This window comes from Selaginella moellendorffii, unplaced genomic scaffold (genome assembly GCF_000143415.4).
Source record: "Selaginella moellendorffii unplaced genomic scaffold, v1.0 SELMOscaffold_45, whole genome shotgun sequence".
In the NCBI taxonomy this organism is placed as follows: Eukaryota; Viridiplantae; Streptophyta; class Lycopodiopsida; order Selaginellales; family Selaginellaceae; genus Selaginella; species Selaginella moellendorffii.
In genome coordinates this window covers 1,129,279-1,146,141 of record NW_003314306.1, presented here as the reverse complement: position 1 = coordinate 1,146,141, position 16,863 = coordinate 1,129,279, and the positions used below count along the sequence as shown (strand labels likewise).

General features: G+C 41.1%; 3 protein-coding genes across 3 annotated transcripts; 1 reads left to right on the top strand and 2 right to left on the bottom strand.

The window, feature by feature from the left end:
* Positions 1–1,258: 1,258 nt before the first annotated feature.
* On the bottom strand, positions 1,259–3,242 carry LOC9655921 (serine/threonine-protein phosphatase PP2A-2 catalytic subunit). The gene is made up of 6 exons (XM_002980565.2): positions 2,685–3,242; positions 2,513–2,627; positions 2,319–2,427; positions 2,188–2,265; positions 1,916–2,107; positions 1,259–1,778 (listed from the first exon to the last, which is right to left on the bottom strand). Exons 1-6 carry the CDS (start codon positions 2,935–2,937, stop codon positions 1,605–1,607), a joined length of 921 nt encoding a protein of 306 aa, XP_002980611.1. The 5' UTR covers positions 2,938–3,242; the 3' UTR covers positions 1,259–1,604.
* A 193-nt stretch (positions 3,243–3,435) lies between these two features.
* On the bottom strand, positions 3,436–4,969 carry LOC9656591 (L-aminoadipate-semialdehyde dehydrogenase-phosphopantetheinyl transferase). Its single transcript, XM_024685690.1, has 5 exons — positions 4,814–4,969; positions 4,624–4,756; positions 3,944–4,191; positions 3,688–3,871; positions 3,436–3,639 (listed from the first exon to the last, which is right to left on the bottom strand). The coding sequence occupies exons 1-5, from the start codon at positions 4,933–4,935 to the stop codon at positions 3,526–3,528; spliced, it is 801 nt and encodes a 266-aa protein (XP_024541458.1). The 5' UTR covers positions 4,936–4,969; the 3' UTR covers positions 3,436–3,525.
* A 22-nt stretch (positions 4,970–4,991) lies between these two features.
* LOC9656590 (DCN1-like protein 2) lies at positions 4,992–6,659 on the top strand. Its single transcript, XM_002980698.2, has 11 exons — positions 4,992–5,155; positions 5,283–5,341; positions 5,435–5,571; positions 5,629–5,687; positions 5,751–5,774; positions 5,826–5,908; positions 5,967–6,031; positions 6,083–6,132; positions 6,188–6,289; positions 6,339–6,398; positions 6,452–6,659. The coding sequence occupies exons 1-11, from the start codon at positions 5,123–5,125 to the stop codon at positions 6,557–6,559; spliced, it is 780 nt and encodes a 259-aa protein (XP_002980744.2). The 5' UTR covers positions 4,992–5,122; the 3' UTR covers positions 6,560–6,659.
* The last annotated feature ends 10,204 nt before the right edge of the window (positions 6,660–16,863 follow it).

Sequence of the window (16,863 nt, the reverse complement as noted above, 5' to 3'; positions counted from 1 at the left end):
TCTTTAATGACCATGAACATCCTTTTATTCGAGCCGGAATTTGCAAACCAAAATCTATGTGCATTGATCCATTGTACAACAGGAATGTTCTCTACTTATAAGAACTGAGACCTGATATATTTTTCTTAGAGACTTTAGCCCCTATTCATAGTATATGTTTTTGTTTTCTGGCTTTTAATTAATTCTGTTAATATAAAGTATTTACTAATAATTAATTAAACACTTTGAACAACATGTTCAAATCAACATTGCAATAATGGCATAAGGGCGCCTTGGAATAGGGAGCTTTTGTTCTTGGATTGAAGCTACAACCTAGTGCTGTCAGGGTAGCAATCTCATCATCCAGTGGTAAATTTTCACTCAATATTTTCATGGCAGAAAGAGAAGCTCAAAAAATCTGGTGGTATCCTCCTCAAATTCTAGCCAAGAAGTAGTTATTTAACTATATCCCGAATTGATGAGATTTTCATGTGTTTTTCTTTTCCTCTTGCAATATTCATAGAGCAAATGGTTAATTTCCTTCTGACCCTCCTTTTTATTTCTCATTGGTTTTGTTGGCTTGCAGTTAATTAAAGGTACTGTTTGCTTGTTTCTCACTTTCCTAGACACTGAGATCAGCCAAGAGAACTGATCCTCTTCATAATTGTTACTAATGCCATTTTGCTCATCTTCTCATTATTCACATCTAAAAGTGTTATTTCCTCACTAGTAGCCTCCATATTCGTCAAGTAAAAAGTATTATTTCCTCACCATTTATCTCAAAGATAGATTTGTTTGCTTGTTTTTCACTTTCCTAGACATTGAGAACAACCAGAGAATTGATCCTCTTCATAATTGTTACTAATGCCATTCTACTCATCTCCTCAATGTTTACATTCATTTCCTCACTATTAGTCTCAATGTTCATCAGGTAGATCTTGAGCATCTTGCAGTGATTTAGAAGAAAGAGTCGTGCGACAGAGTGAAGAAGGATTGCTTCACATTGGCCTGATTTAGCCAATATGCACATTTGGATTCTCACTTGCAATGCAGCCATCGATGTCTCTAAAGAGAAGAACATAAAAAGTTAAAAAACCTTTAAAGTAGAAACTACTTGTTCCAGGTCTACTACCCTTCACATAATTACGGATTACACATGCATTCAATGAAGACTAAGACATATTCTTAGAAGAACATACAGAGAAGGTGGCAAGGAACTCAGGAGGAAGATTACCGACAAGAATGTGAGGAATTTCTAGCCATTGGATGGCAGATTAAAGAAGTTGCAAGTGTCCACTAAACCAAAAAATTTATAACAAAAACGAAAGGTAAAAAACAAAGAACGAAATCAAAGAATAGACCTTTTTGCAAGCCTCCACTCCCACATCTAAAATTCTTGCACAAGAACAAGCCGTGGCCTTCTTCTGCAAATGTTACAGCCAGCTCCTCTCTCTTTTCTCTTCTTTTTTTTTGCTCCCCCAACCAAGCGAACTACATTCGACGCTATACATATACCCCATCAAATTCCTTCCTGGTTTCCGCAGCTCGATCGATCCCTCTCTCCTCTCTCCCTCTCCCCTCAAACTTAAGCCCCCAGAAGAACAGTAAGATGGAACTTGCCTTGCTTACAAAAAGTAGTCGGGAGTCTTGCGAGTAACGTCGGGCTCGCTCTGTCGGGGAGCTGGCTCAAACTGGAGGAAGGTCCGCCCCATCGTCTCATCAATCTCCATTATTGCCGCCATGTTGCCACACCGGTAACAGTAGTTGGGGGCACTAAACACCGTCACAACGTTCTTGTCCTGCAAAATTCATCCCAAAACTTCCAGTCAGTTCCATCCCGTTGCCTCGAAACGAAGCAGTCTCAGCTTGAGAAAAAAAACTCAAGGAAAAACGTTGGTGGCTATCGCTTTCAATCAATCCATCGGAGGCCTCCTACCTGGCACCAGTTGTATCCTTCCATCACAAGCTGGTGTGCACGGGCCACCAAGCTCAGGCCATTAGTGTGGTTGAACTGTTCCGCGATGTCTTGACCGAATGTGTATCCCGCGCCCCTCGGGGAGATTCCCCATCCACACCGATCATCCGGGTCCGACCAAAGGAGGTCACACATTGGGCCTTCATGCGGTACCTGTGGATCACGTAAAGTCAGCTCTACAAGATTAAACAAGCCACCAACGAGCTTTACAGAAGCACAAAAGAGAAACTTACTTCTTGAATGCGATCCAGCGCACGGATGTGGTCTAGAGTATCCAGAGACGGCGAAAGACCACCGTGGAGGCAGAAAATCTGCGAGCCCGCGAACATTTCAAACCTTGCGAAAGAGAAAAACAGAAACTTACTTGGTTCTCAATCAGCGCCGTGAGTGGTAAGTAATCGAACAAATCGGTGAAGTACTTCCAGACATTCGCGTTTCCATATTTCCTAAGGCATTCGTCGTAGAAACCATAACTGCAAAGAGAGCAACGCTGTGATCATCACCAATTCCCCAAGATCAAACAAAAAAAAACAAAAAAAAAAACATAAAAACCCGTACACTTGCGTGATCTGCCTGCTTTCATGGTTCCCCCTCAGGATCGTTATTCTATCTCGATACCGTACCTTCAAGGCCACGAGCAGCGTCACGGTCTCAACGGAGTAGTAGCCGCGATCTGGAAAACCATAGATCAACTCGTAGCAACGACCAATTCTTCCTATCTAGAACTCACCGACATAGTCGCCCATGAAGAGATAATTCGTATCGGGGGCCTTGCCTCCAATCCGGAAGAGCTCAATCAGATCGTGGAACTGGCCGTGGATGTCGCCGCACACGGTCACGGGGCATTTCACCGGCTGGACGTTCCATTCCTCCACCAGTATGGCGCGCGCCTGCTCGCACAGATTCTTCACTTCCAGCTCCGACAGCGGCTTGCACTCCCACAGCTGCTCGATCTGCCTATCAAGATCGTTGTGGGAAGGCATGGCGGAGGACGAAGCGAGAACAGTGAAACAAAAACCCTAGCGCTACCGGAACGATCAGATCCGCGGCCTGCGATTCCGGCGATCCCTCATCCACAGCCAATGCGCCCTAGCTCCAGCTGCTTGAGACCAGAAACCTCGAAATCTCCCTGCCCGGGGATGGAAGAAACACTGCCGCGCCGTGAGCTCCGCATCTAGATGCCGAGCGCCTTCGCGAGGCATCGCATTTCTTCGAGAGCGGCCGCCAGGGACAAGACCTCGCCGCGACGCGCCATAGCCTCCTCCTTCCACAAACACTGCCAAATGAAACAAAACCACTACTACACAAAAGTCCAGCCTCGGGAACCAAGCCTCCAGCTTCGGCGGCATATTCTAGCATCCCACGTCAGACTGGTTTGACAGGTGGCGAATACGTGGCGTAGCCGCATTGGGACACTTCTAAACAGTGCGCAGCTCCACGTGTCCAGATAGAAAAGATGCTGGCATATTTTACGCGAGGCGTACGATTGGAATCCACAGAAGCCTGACGGTTACGATACTTCCACGGAAGTTTGGAGTGATAAGACACAGAGTTTTCAAGAGTTCCAAGCGTTATTTTTGATTGTTTGGAAGGAGCTCATCCACTGTGAGAATTTTAAATGGCTGCTTGTCGACCGGGTATTTTTCCATGCTTCCTTCTTGCGAAGAGCCTTTTGCGACGCAAACCTGCGAAGAAACTCTCATAGTTTAGACCAAAAGATATGAGAAACTTACGCAGTGCTCGTTGTCTAGTTGATGCAAAGAGAATGACCAATCTTCTCGATGTTTGCCATCGATTCGTACGCTAGCTACTTGTCCCCAGATTTCCCCGTCGAGAAAGAAGAACTCGAGCCGCTGGAGGTTGAAACCAAGCCCGATTCCAATAGCTTTTACGTACGCTTCCTTCAAGCACCAATGCCTGAAGTTAGAGACGAGATCACGGTAGTGAAAAGAGAATGGAATAGAAAACAATGTGATAGAGATTCTTTACCTGTAAAATTGGTGCAAGATCTTTTTGTGGTCCGGCTTCGAGCTCATAATGTTTCCCCATTCAAGCGCTGTGAAGCAGGACCGAAAGTTCTCCACGTACGCGGGTGGCTGTTCTTTGATTCGGGGGTCATGCGACATGACGTCCACGCCAACGAGATGGTGTGGCTCCGACGCGATTGCGACATAGTCTCCATGGTGAGAAACGTTAAAATTAAACTCTGGAAGGCTCAGGCGTCGTCTATCGTTGGCCTGCAAACCAAAAAAAAAAAAAAACAAAAAAACAAACAAAGCTGTCAAAGCCTCTCTCTTGAATGTGGAACTTACAAGTCAATCAGATCACAGAATCAAATTAAACGAGGATTGAAGGCAATCAAGCACCAAGAACAAGAACAAAACTTGCAAGGACAACCCGACATCAAAACCTGGTAAGAACGTAGAAGAACCAAACCATAAAAGATCAAACATGTCAAAGCATTCTACACGGTCACACACTCATTTGCCCCATCAAGGCTTGGAAACTTTTTTCTAAAACTTACAAGATCAAAGAAGCAAACTAAACGAGGATGAAAGGCAATCACAGCAAGAACACGAGGAAGTAAGAACGTAGAAGAACCAAAGGAAGAAAAAAAGATCAAACATGTAAGAGTCACACGCTTTTTTTCCAGCAAATTCTATACGTACTAGAAAAGGCTTGCCTTGAGGAGTGCGATGGATGATGATCTCCTTGTAAGGAATCCCAAGAACCGAATTCACGAGCTTCCGCTGTAGCAGCCGGCTCAAGATCCCCATCTTCCGATCCTCGATTCTCACAAACCTATCGAAATCCACTGCGATCCATGAGATTTTCACCGCAGGAGATCCAGCGCCATACCTGAGCACGGCCTCCCAGTCGCAGAGCGGTAGCGCCGAGAGAAAGAGATCGAACTCCGCGGACGAGGGTTTCCATTCTGCGGCATTCACTGCCCAGCGCCGCGATCCCCCCTCTTCTTCCATGGGAAATAAAAGATTCTAGGGAATCGCATTTTATCCGCCATGATGGGATGGGAATCGAACACGTGATCATTTTACTCAGGTGCCGTGTGCTCTCTCGAGCGAGGGACAGAATGCGCTACCGGGCGCCCTAGGGTTTCTCAACGCGGGAGAGGGAGCGCTCACGAATTCCAGCTCCAGGCGCTCCAAAATGTCGGGCAATGCGCAAGGATTCTTCGGCATGGTGAGTTCTTTCTCCACGACTTGCGATTTCTTCCCGTGAAATACGACTCTGGATCGTTTTGCTAGTTCTGTGGAAGATTTTGCGAGAGTTTCTCGGTGCTAATTCGCTCTTTCACTGCTCCTTGCAGCATAAGTTTGGAAGAGGCCGAGACAAAATCCAGCAATTCATGTCGATCTCGGGGGCAAAGTATTGTTGATTGAAGGCTCCATTTGGTGGCTTGTGCTTGTTTTTCTCGCTACCTACTTATCAAAATCTCTTTGTTTACTGCCTGTGCTCCAGTGAAAAGGCTGCTCTTGCCGCGCTCAAGGCCAGCGATTGGAATCTAGATGGAGCGCTGGATATATACTATAACCAGGCTTTTGCGAGGCCGAAGCTTGATCCTTATCAGCTGGAAGAAGTGTATTCTCGCTACAAAGGTGGTCCTTCGTGAATACTTTGGCTTTCTTTCTCTTCCTCATTTGTCTCTTTTGCAGACCCCTACTCTGACATGGTCTTAGTGGATGGGATCTCTTTGTTCTGCGAAGATCTGGAGGTAACTTTAAAGATTTTAGAGCTCTGGCATGCTAAAGCTGGTGTTTTTTTATTTGCTCTCCAGGTAGACCCCGGCGATGTCGTCATGGTAAGAACAACGTTTTTAAGGCTGTGACATAATGCTTTCTGTGCTTCGCAGCTTGTAATCTCATGGCACATGAAGGCGGCTACTATGTGTGAATGGTCAAAAAAAGAATTTATGCAAGGCTTCCACTCTATCGGGTATGAAGGCTTACGTTTTTCGCACATGTTGAAGAAAAATAGCTCTCCTGAATGCCAGGGTTGATTCGATTCCCAAGCTAAGATCTGTTCTTCCAGCACTTCGAGCGGAGCTCAAAGATGAACGTGAGCTACGTGCTTTTCTTTCGGTTTCGGCTGATAGTTGTCATTGCGCAGATAAATTCCGGGAGCTGTATGCTTTTGCGTTCTGCTGGGCCAGGGAAAAGGTGACGTGCGCCTTTATCTTTGTTGGGTGTCTTCATGAACGGGCGTGTGTTTCAGGGCCAGAAATCGCTTGCGTTAGACACGGCGGTGAGAATGTGGGAGCTGCTGTACGAAGACAGAGGCTGGCCTCTCATCAGCATCTGGTGTCAATTCTTACAAGTATGTGGTTGTTCCCTCTTGGTTGTTTCTGAAGCGATTGTGTATGCAGGCGAAACACAATAAGGCCATTTCCAAGGACACATGGTCTCAGCTTCTCGAGTTTTCAAAGGTGGTACTTGCGTGATTAAAACTTCTACTAATGTCTGAAGTCTTTTATCTCAGAGTATTAGCCCGACACTGTCAAATTACGATGCGGAAGGCGCATGGCCATACCTTATTGACGAATTTGCCGAGTATTTAGTCGAAAGTGGAGTAGTACCAGCAAAGTGAAATCACAAGAGAGAAGTTTTCTTTTTTTGCCATTGGGCATTATTTGTATCACATATCATTCATTGCAATATTCAAACTGTACATCAATTTAGCAATTAAAGTCTCTTATGTGAAAGTAAAGTTTGTTTACAGTATCATAATTAAATTTAAAAGGTTTTTCAAATAATTTTTAAAATTCCTTTATATTTTAATATTTATAAAACTAAAAAAGGTATATAGATGCCAGATTGCTTTTAATTTAAGTGATGTTGGAGGTGGACTTTGGAGCATAGAGAGTGATGCACTTTTGTATATATCAATTAGAGTTTTTAGGGTAATTGAATATACACATTTTTATATTACATACAATTACATTTAGTGGAGGTGAGGGGTAACTCTAATTATTCTAATAAGTGCTTGGATTTAAATTTAACTTTTGCATATTTTATTCTTATAACTTTTTCATTTATTCTCTTCTAAGAATGCTCATCAAATGTTGATTTCAGGACTTAGCATCTACAATTTATGGAAATTGTGAAAATAAACTCAACTCTGTTAGCAATATAAAATCATGACTATATAAAAGTTTATATAGTGAAGCATCAATGAAACTTTACAAGACTTACATATACTTAAGAAATAATAAATAACCATTTTAATCTGAATATTGAAAATTTATATACTTTACAATCATCCCCTTAAAGGTCCAAATTAATAATTCCACCAAACCATGCATTTGTAAATGATAAACATTTATAAAAGTGTGGTGTATCCTTAGCCAAGACATCAATATATGAAATGCTTAAACCATAAATGTAAGATTATTATCCAAAAGAATCCATTTCAAATAAAAATGTTGAAACACCACTTGTAAAGGAGGAAATATCTACCATCAATAATAAATGTAATAACAAATGCATTTAACAACAATAGTATCAACCTCTATTAGAACATGATCCTCTTCTTTGAGAAGTAGATTTAAAATACATGTTAAAGAGTTGATGTCTTCCACCATTGTGTCAATCGAAGAGCATCATAAAGAGTGACTATAACAAATGTATATACAAATCTTACAAGATATTGTCAAAATGCTAGCCATAATATGCCCAACTTAATTTACTCTAACATATTTAATTCCATATAAAATAAAAGGATCCATTTAACAAATTTATCCTCTAAAAATTATGCATATACAATGGCTAAAGCATTTTGTAAAAAGAAATGAAAAACAAGTTACACTATCTACATCAAGGCATCCTTAAATATCTCTCCAAATCCTAGTCTATCAATAATGTGAGGTTTATATATACAACTTTGATACTATGTATTGTTATTAATATAGTGGGATTTTGATGGATGCTGGATTTGTTTCAATTTGAACCACTCATTTTTATATGTAACTTATGGTTTTTGGGCTACTTGAATATGCACATTTCTATATTTCATTCACTCACAAGGTATTATTATATTTTAGACTATGATTTCTAAGTTTTATATTATTAACTTACATTTATTATTATTACTAATTTTCATATTTTTATGACTTTACCCTTATTAATAAATAAATTTAATATTTGTTATATATTGTATCACTAATATGTTCATTAAAAATAATTTAAAAACATTTTTTATTAAAATTTTACCAAAATATTTTCAGTTTTATAGGAAAACCAAAATTATGCTACTTCATTTTATTCCAACTGGGGATGCTCATGCAATCAAGGTTCTTATTCGGTATCAATCACCAAAGGAAATTAAAATTTTATATGAAAATTTGCATATTCAAAATGTACATATTCAATTAGCTGAATAATTTATATACAAGAGTGAGTGATTTAGATCAAAACCAATTTGATGGCTATCAAAATCCCATTACACTAATAATAGTATATGGCAGGATAAGTGTATATCTGAACCTTATATATTTATATGTAAATGACTTAAAATTATTTAATTATATTCATTATATCTTTACTCATAAATTATTTATCTTTACTCATAATTTTTGGTTTGCTTAAACAAATGTATATATGATAATGGATATACCTAAATTATATTTAGATATTCTAAGATATTATACCTTCTAATGTTGTTCATTTATAAACATATTTATAACTAGCTCTTGCCCCCAGAAGTTCTACAAGCTGTTAAGTGTTATCTTGTGTTGAGGGTCCTATCCACTCTAGTAGAGCCATATAGACTAAGACTTTAAGGATAGTCCTCTTTAGGTTGCCACTCATGTTAAGAAATCTACTATGGGACATGCCATACCCAGTACCATGGTCTGTCATCTTCTCATTAGATGGCTGTCAAACTTCATTATAGTTGTTGTAGTCCAAAGATCTCCCGTGTTTAGCAGTTTTTGTATGAAGGGCATAAACACTCTACCTTGTGTGAAGGGGTTTGTGAGACACAAAATCCCTAGGCCCCAAAGTGGAGCCGGAAAGGGTGCCACGTGGTAGTGGCCGAAGCGAAAGCCAAACAAGCATAACACGTTTGGACTAAAAGCTTCGACTTGGAAGGTTGAGAGCGAGAGTGGAACTCCCAACAAAGTGCTCAAGGAGCGAGCACGAGGCAACCAATAAGCAAGGCTCCAAAAGGGGACCCAAAAGGGACCAACACATGACACGTGGAAGTGTCCGAGATGGATCCGAGATGGACCCGAGACGGAGTCCAAAATGCAGTCCGAGACAGAGTCTGAAACGGAGTTCGAGATGGACCCGAGCTGGAGTCCGAGATGGACCCGAAGTGGAGTCCGAGATGGACCCGAGATGGAGTCCGATTGGAGTCCGAGATGGACCCGAGATGGAGTCCGAGATGGAGTCCGAGATGGACCCAAGATGGAGTCCGAGATAGAGTCCGAGGTGGACCAAGACAGAGTCCGAAATGGACCCGAGATGGAGTCCGAGATGGACCCGAGATGGAGTCCGAGGTGGACTGAGGCGGAGTCCGAGATGGAGTCCAAGAAGGACCCAAGATGGAGTCCGAGGTCGAGACCGAGACCGGGACCGAGACTGAGACCGAGGCCAAGGCTGAGACCGAGCCCGAGCCCGAGTCTGAGTCTGAGTCCGAGTCCGAGTCCGAGTCCGAGTCCGAGTCCGAGTCCGAGTCCGAGTCTGAGTTCGAGTCTGAGAGGGTGAAAGCCCAAAGCGTTCGTCTCCCAAACCCTGGGGGGTTTGGTGAGCTCCAAAAGTATAGTAGGGGGAGGACTGCAGTGGAGCCAGTTTGGCCAGGAAAGGCTAGTTTGGCCCAGGAAGGCCAGACCCAGTGTTGGGTGATGAACTGACCACTGGGAAGTCCAAGACTAGAGTGAACACGGACCGACAAGTGGGGTAGCTTGGTGAAGTGTTCAAAAGCCGGCTCTAGTTCCCCCGGGAGATCGACTGGCCGATGCTCCCAGTCCAAGTGTAGGTGGCACTACCTACTTGGATACCAGGCGTGGCTCAATGGAACCTTGCTCTAAGCCCATGGCTAGAGCACCTAAAGGGGGAAGGTGGGGAGAGTACCCACAGGGCTCGCGTAGGCCCATGGTGTTCCGAAATGTTGTCCCTGAGTCCCAACTGGGGGAAAGGAGGAAGAGCAATCCTCTAGTGTAGTGACTAAAGATATAGTCACATGGTGAGGAAGTCCCAGAGGACCATGGGACTTAGTGGTCGGGCTTGTGGGCCTTGATCGAGTGGCAGTGTTGGCGAACATGGCCATGGACAGAAAAGGGACTTGGCAAGAACTGACAAAGGGACTTTGGGGAAGGCTATTCCCTAGGTCTGTAGGCATCCTAAGGATGCTAAGGAGTGGATCTAGGATGACCACTCGTGGACGGATGGCCCAGTCTTGGAGAGACGGGATTGTGATGCAAGTGGTATTGGACCCCTAGTGCAGCAAAGGTGAATGGGCATGGCCTTAGCGTAACGGGCCGATATGTCAGTGGTACCTTTGGGTGTCGGTCTTGGGACCGAACACGTGAGCACTTGGACCAGGTGCAAGTGTTGGGTGGCATGGATGCCATTCTTGGGGCTAGCAAGTCCCAAGTCCTGAATTGGACTTATAGAGGTTGTGAATGAGACTCCTCCAAGTGGTCGGAGGTGTGGTTAAGTGACTAAAGTAGAATGGAAAAATTAGTCGCTTACAGGGTTCTCCCTTGCATTAGCAAGCACCTCCTTTGTCCTACTCTGGGCAGTAGAGGAAGAGGATTCAAGGTTAGCCTCTATTTCATTTGCCTTGTGTTGATACAGCAAAGGCATAAGCTTGCTCAAGGCCTCCCTCCACTATAGTGAGTTTGTGAGCTACAAACATTGTGAGGATCTCACAAAAGAACTTACCCCAATACTCCATGCCATGACGACTCCTCAAAACCCTAGTGCCTCCAATACTCGTCCCCAAAGTCCCGCAAATGTGCTGCCAAACTTGGGCCTAGACTGCAGCAGCTAAATGCGATGTGATCAATGGCAATAGTGTGGAGCAAATAGAATAGGGTTTTGTCACTTGATTTCACTTATCCATTGTAATCATTGAAAGGTGGATCTACATCATGGCATGATCCATGTGCCACCTTCCGATAGAGGCCTTCCACATCTAGCTTGTCTATATGTATTGGGTGGCTTAAAAAAGGAAGCATACCATAATAGAAGGGACCTTGTGCTCGCTAGAAGCCTCTTGGAAGTGATAGTTAACCATTCTTCCACAAATGCTGCTCTCAAAAATTCTTGCTGATGAAGATAAGGGGTGGTGGAGGAGGGTAGGTTTCTATACTCCACCATAGAGGGAAATTTTCCAAGGGAGAGAAATTAAACTCTAGGTTCCATGTGCCCCCCCTTGTGACATGGCACCCAAATGGGGAAAGGGGGAATGTACTCCATAAACCAGGTAAAACAAACAATGCCATATGATTAAATTGCCACTTCATCTAAAAAATTTTGCTTACTCTAATTTTGCTACTATGTAAGGGTGCGAGTTTTTGGAGGGCTTTGGGGTGATTTTTGCTATAATTTAGAGAGGAATTTTGCAATAAATGGAGAATTGCTCACCCTCACCTTATCTATGGTTGCAATTTGACTCATATTCTAGTTTATTAATAGCTTAAACTCTATAATTCTAGGGTTTTACTTATTTTTCTCAATTTCCAAGGAAGCGGAGGCTCTTTTTTAAGTGCTTGCATGGGATTTATGTTAAATGCAATTTTGATTTAGATACTTCTCATTTTTTCTTTGGCTTTTCTCTTTTATTTAGCAAGTTTTTACAATGGCTTTTAGCTTGGCATTTGTACATTCAATTTAATGATTGGATTTATTCCAAGTATTTCTTGCAATGTAAGTTACCTTCAATTCCTTGAGATAGGTAATGTTTTCCAATTTTTTTCTTACTTCATTTTGAATGCATTTTTGAAACAGCAAGGATTTCACAGTGGGGGAATTGAAAATTCCTCTTTTACAATTTTATTATTATTATCTCCTCCAAGAATTATCTCTTTTGATGGAACAACATGTGTTTCAAAGTAAGAAATATGATTTATATTTATTTTTTAATTTTTAAACTTTTTTTCCCATAATGAACTAACTTTGAATGATGAATAGAAAGGAAAATGTATAGCTCTCTAATACACAAAAAGGATGAAAAAGGAGAAAGATAAAAAAAAGCAATAACTGTAGAAAATCAATGAAAAGACCAAAGAAGTGGCGATGAATTTTTAGCATTTTACATTCACAAGGATTTCATTATACACCAAATTAATATGAGTTAAGATGAGTTTGCAAAGAAGTGGAGGCAAATTAACAATTACAAAAGCAACATCCTATCAAGGAAACCATCTTACTTATCGCGAATATGACTTTAGGTATTGAAAATTACTTATCGGCCAGTCCTTACGGACACTCTTTCCTTACTATCACGACAGTAAGAGGTTAGTATTGCTGGACCCTTTATCAGTCTTTTGTGTTAATGGAGTTAACTGGGCATTTCGAGTGTACTTAGACTGGATGAGTGGAAGGACAAAATTCCTACATGCTATTAGTTAAGCATACTTAACCCGGTAAGGAGTTCCTGTCTCGTTTTATCTTGCACTTGCTAGTGACAAGAACCCTTGCATATGAAGACTAATCCCTCAATATCGCTAGATGATAGCTTACTGTGTCTACCAAACACCCTTGCTATCATGCCCTTTGTATTAATCTTATCTCGGTCCTAAATGCTATTTATGGAAAGTGTCCAAATTTGCTCATTTGGCATATCTACGGAATGTAAAGTTGTTTTAAACACAATGATGTTCATCTTGTGTCCAAATTTGCAATTTAAATACATTCCATATCTAGTAAGTTTCAAGCTTGTCCCAGAGACTAACTCTTGATACTAAGGGAGGCTTGGGGTGAAAGCCTAAAGCGTGTGTTCCTCAAGGGGGGGGGGGGGGGGGTTCCAAATGTATAATAGGGATAGTGGGTAAGGTTGGGCATAGCCGACTAGCCTGAGGCATAGTGTAGCTCCTGCTTGCATACTTGTCTTTGTTTTGCGTCCAACTTGGGTCTAAGCCCAAGTTCCACACCATGCTAGTTGGTGGAGTACCCATATCCTTGCGTTAGGCTACTGGTATGCCAAAATAGTGTCAGACTTCGTTTGGCTCCATTTTACGTGCTGGTCCTAACATTGGGATGTTAGTTGCTCTAAGACTGTTCCAAGTCACTTCAGGCTCCTGTTCCTTTGCTCCTTGGGCTGTATGCTTGGGAGTTGCTCCATGGTCTGGTTCCATCACTCCTGGGCTCTATGCTTAGGAGTTTGGCACCATTCTTTTGTTTAGTGGCCCAAGGCCTTGAACCTCAGGTTCCACACCACTGTCCTATGGACAAGTGGCATGTGATACATGGCATATGGAGGGTTTAGGTCCCGCTTTGTGGTGTTATTCTATGGTAAAACATTATAGGATAAAAGGTAAAAACCACGTGCGCTACATTTGTTATCAAAGGATACATCTTAGTGTGTACTATTTAATGAGATTGGGCAATTAGTTTCATTACATATGTAGAGATGAAAATGATGATTCGAGTGGGTACACATTTGGGTGCAAAGGCTTCACAATTGTTCCTTGGGTATGGATTTGGTTACCTTTTTGTTGTACCGTAATAATGTGAGCTTGCTCTCGGGCTCATAAGAGGGATTGAGTTGTTCCGTTTGCACGAGTTTTTGCTTGGGCTCATGAGTGAGACACATTAGCAACTCAAGGTTACACTTTGAGTTGGGAAGATTAATGTTAGCATATTGGTGGTTCCATGAGTTGTTCCGGTGGTTCCATAAGTTGTTCCATGTACCATGGGTGAAAGTAAACCTTCCCTGGGTTTGCTATGAGTGGCAAATAGGTTGGTCTGTAGCTATTTAGCACAGCACTAGTGGATCCTTCCTAGGCATGATTACAAGTGAATCAACCAAGACTGTAGGAATTAGTCTATTGGTTCAGATAGTCATTGTCGTACTCTCTCATAAACTTTTCTTGGATTGGATTGAAGGCAATGCAAAAGCAAGCTTGAGGTTTAGTCAAAGATGAGGCTGAAAAGAGAGTCATCAGGGATGAAGGATCAAACACGTAAATCATTTTCTCTTCTTAGAGAGATGATTTGCAACGAAGTGTGACTCATTGCCCGTGTTCACATTCTACAATCAAGAGTTCCTACCTTGATGCATGTTGGAAATGATGGTTTTGCAAATGGTGAGTTATAGGATGGTTAGCAGTGAAGCATTAAACCATTTTGTTTAAACTTGCTATTGGAACACTTGAGTTACAATGCTCAATTCTTTTATGGGGAACCTTACTATTGCTTCTTGAGTAACTTGGTGTTGGATTAGTTTTGAGTTTGGTCGGAAAGAGAGTGGCATAAGCTTGTCTGTGTTGTGAACAAAAGTTAATGGTGTTGAGTGTTATAAATTTCTATTGGTGGAGTGTGGCATTTATGTTGCATTTTATCGAATCGAGTTGGCACTTGATATTCATATAGACCTTTGAAGTAATGACATTGGTATTGCTCGTGGTGTTTCGTGATTGATGATCAAGTCACTGTGATACTTATATCATATCCATGTAATAGTGAGTAATGTGTTTACGAAGTTGCTTGGTTAAACGATTATCAACCCCAAAATGGTTGATGGAGAAGCTAATCTATTTACACGAAATAACATTGTGGTAGCTTTGACTAAATTCTCAATAATGGTCCATTATGCTAAGATTAAGTTGGTTTCTTGTTCCTTGAAAGGTTTGCCCATAAGGTGTTAGAAAAATGTTGTAGCATTCATTTGCTATATTTCATCAGTTGATCTGTTAGCACTTAAAGTAAATTATTGAATAGAAAAGGTGTGTAGTTGAGGCATTGACATTGCTAGCACTTGTGTTAGTGAATGTGGCATTGTTATTTCAAGTGATGAGGAATTTTCCTTAGAACTTGATTTTCTATGTCATTTTTCTTATTAATATTTTAACTTCATATTGGACCTTGAAAGTGGTTAAAGAAGAGTGTTAGTGCAATATGGATATCCAAAGATGTGGTCTTCATGATCAAGCTTTGGATGTTCATTTTGTATTTTGCAGATGTCAGTGTTAAATATCAGAAATATGGGCATGATGTTCAAGGTTTAAGCATACTATGGGTCTTGAGAATTTGTGTTAAGGTGAAACTATGTGAAGTTGTTAGTAAGAGGAAGCTGGTTGAGTCTTGAAAGTTTGCAAACCTGGACTAAGAGTCATTCTTTCTCTAAGATGGAAACTTTTCCACAAATTTTCTTAGACTTTTTCTAATGGTTGATCTATTCGTTACTTTGTTCAAAAACCTTTCCGTTTTCGTAAACTAATACAAACTAGTGAAAGGGTTAGAGTTGACTTCAGTTGGTTTAAATTTTAGTAAATAGTTTGTATAATGCAAACTAAAAGGGATGCTAACTTTTGGGGCTAAGACAATTGAGTTGAATAGAGTTTGAAGTTGGCATAGAAAAATGGCCATTGCGCTTTTCTAAGAAGGGTGACCCTTGTACCTTTCTTCTATAGCGTTGAGCTTGGTGGCAAGTTGCACTTTGCATTTTGTTAAACTCTATGAGAGTAGTGAGTTCTCACTGATCTTGACTTGGTCTTGGTAGCTTTACACCTTGATTGAGGATGGTGATGTCTAACTTAGTTGTTTAAGGTTGAAATGTTGGTACCCGTACTATAACTTTGTTTATGAGGAGGTTGTATACCAATATGAGTCCATCTCATGGTCTTTACTTTAATTTTGACTAAGTGTTGGTCATGCATAACTAGCCTCTTTAAGACATACTCAAAGCTAGTGGCTAAATGCATTAGTGAGCTTATTGTGGTCGAGTTGGATTCGAGTGGTCATTTAGTTTATGCTAATCTATGAACCTTTATCTTGTACTTGGGGTATTACATTCATGCTAAACAAGTATATGACTCGATGGCATGTGTTTAGTGTTAGGTCTTGTGAAAGCAAGTTGAAATAGTGATTGTTGCTTGCAACTAGTGATTGCTTGTAGACTTCGTTAAGGACTATTGACACTTGCTTCGCTCAATGAAGATTTGTCAGTGATAGATTTACTTTACCGGATGGTGTTACGAAGGATCATGTCATTAGACTTACATGGGTTTCCATGCTGGCATGTCGACTCTACCTTCGTTGATATCATTTTGTTGCATTTAGTTCGTAGTGTTAGATTTCATTTCATTTCATTTCACTTACTTGGTATCCAAGACTAGTTCTTCAACAATACTCAATTACAAATAACACTTTAGTATCTTTGACTTTGGTTAGCTTAGTTGCTAAAGAGTTTTGGGTGGTGATTCACTCTTGCTTTCTCTAGCTTTGTTTTGGTGTTGATGACATTGAAGTGATGCCTTGTCGTTGACATTATTGATGTTGAGATTCAAGTGAGATAAGATGTCTCTCCTTAGAATTGATATTGAGTTTCCTTAGTCTTGATGAAGATAGTGTTAATGATTTGGTTGTGGCTTTGTATTATTAGCATTCATGCATTTGCTAGTTAGAAATAATGTAGACGTTCAAATGAACTAAGTGGCAAGTTGAGTTAGTTGTGTTTTAGATGAGATTCCTTAGTCAAGGTTGAGTTTTGAGCTTTTCCTTGAAAAGTGATTCAATTGTGGATTATGCTAACTTTCCAAAAGGAATAGTTAGTGATCGATATTGGAATGTTTGAATCCTTGTTAGATTTGAGTTAGAATATAGTATTATAATATAGGAACCACTAAGATCATCATGTTTGGAAAGCATAGGATGCACTATCCAAAGAAAATTCAATAGCCAGTGTATCATCAAGGAAACTTAATGATGAAACCTAACTACCAA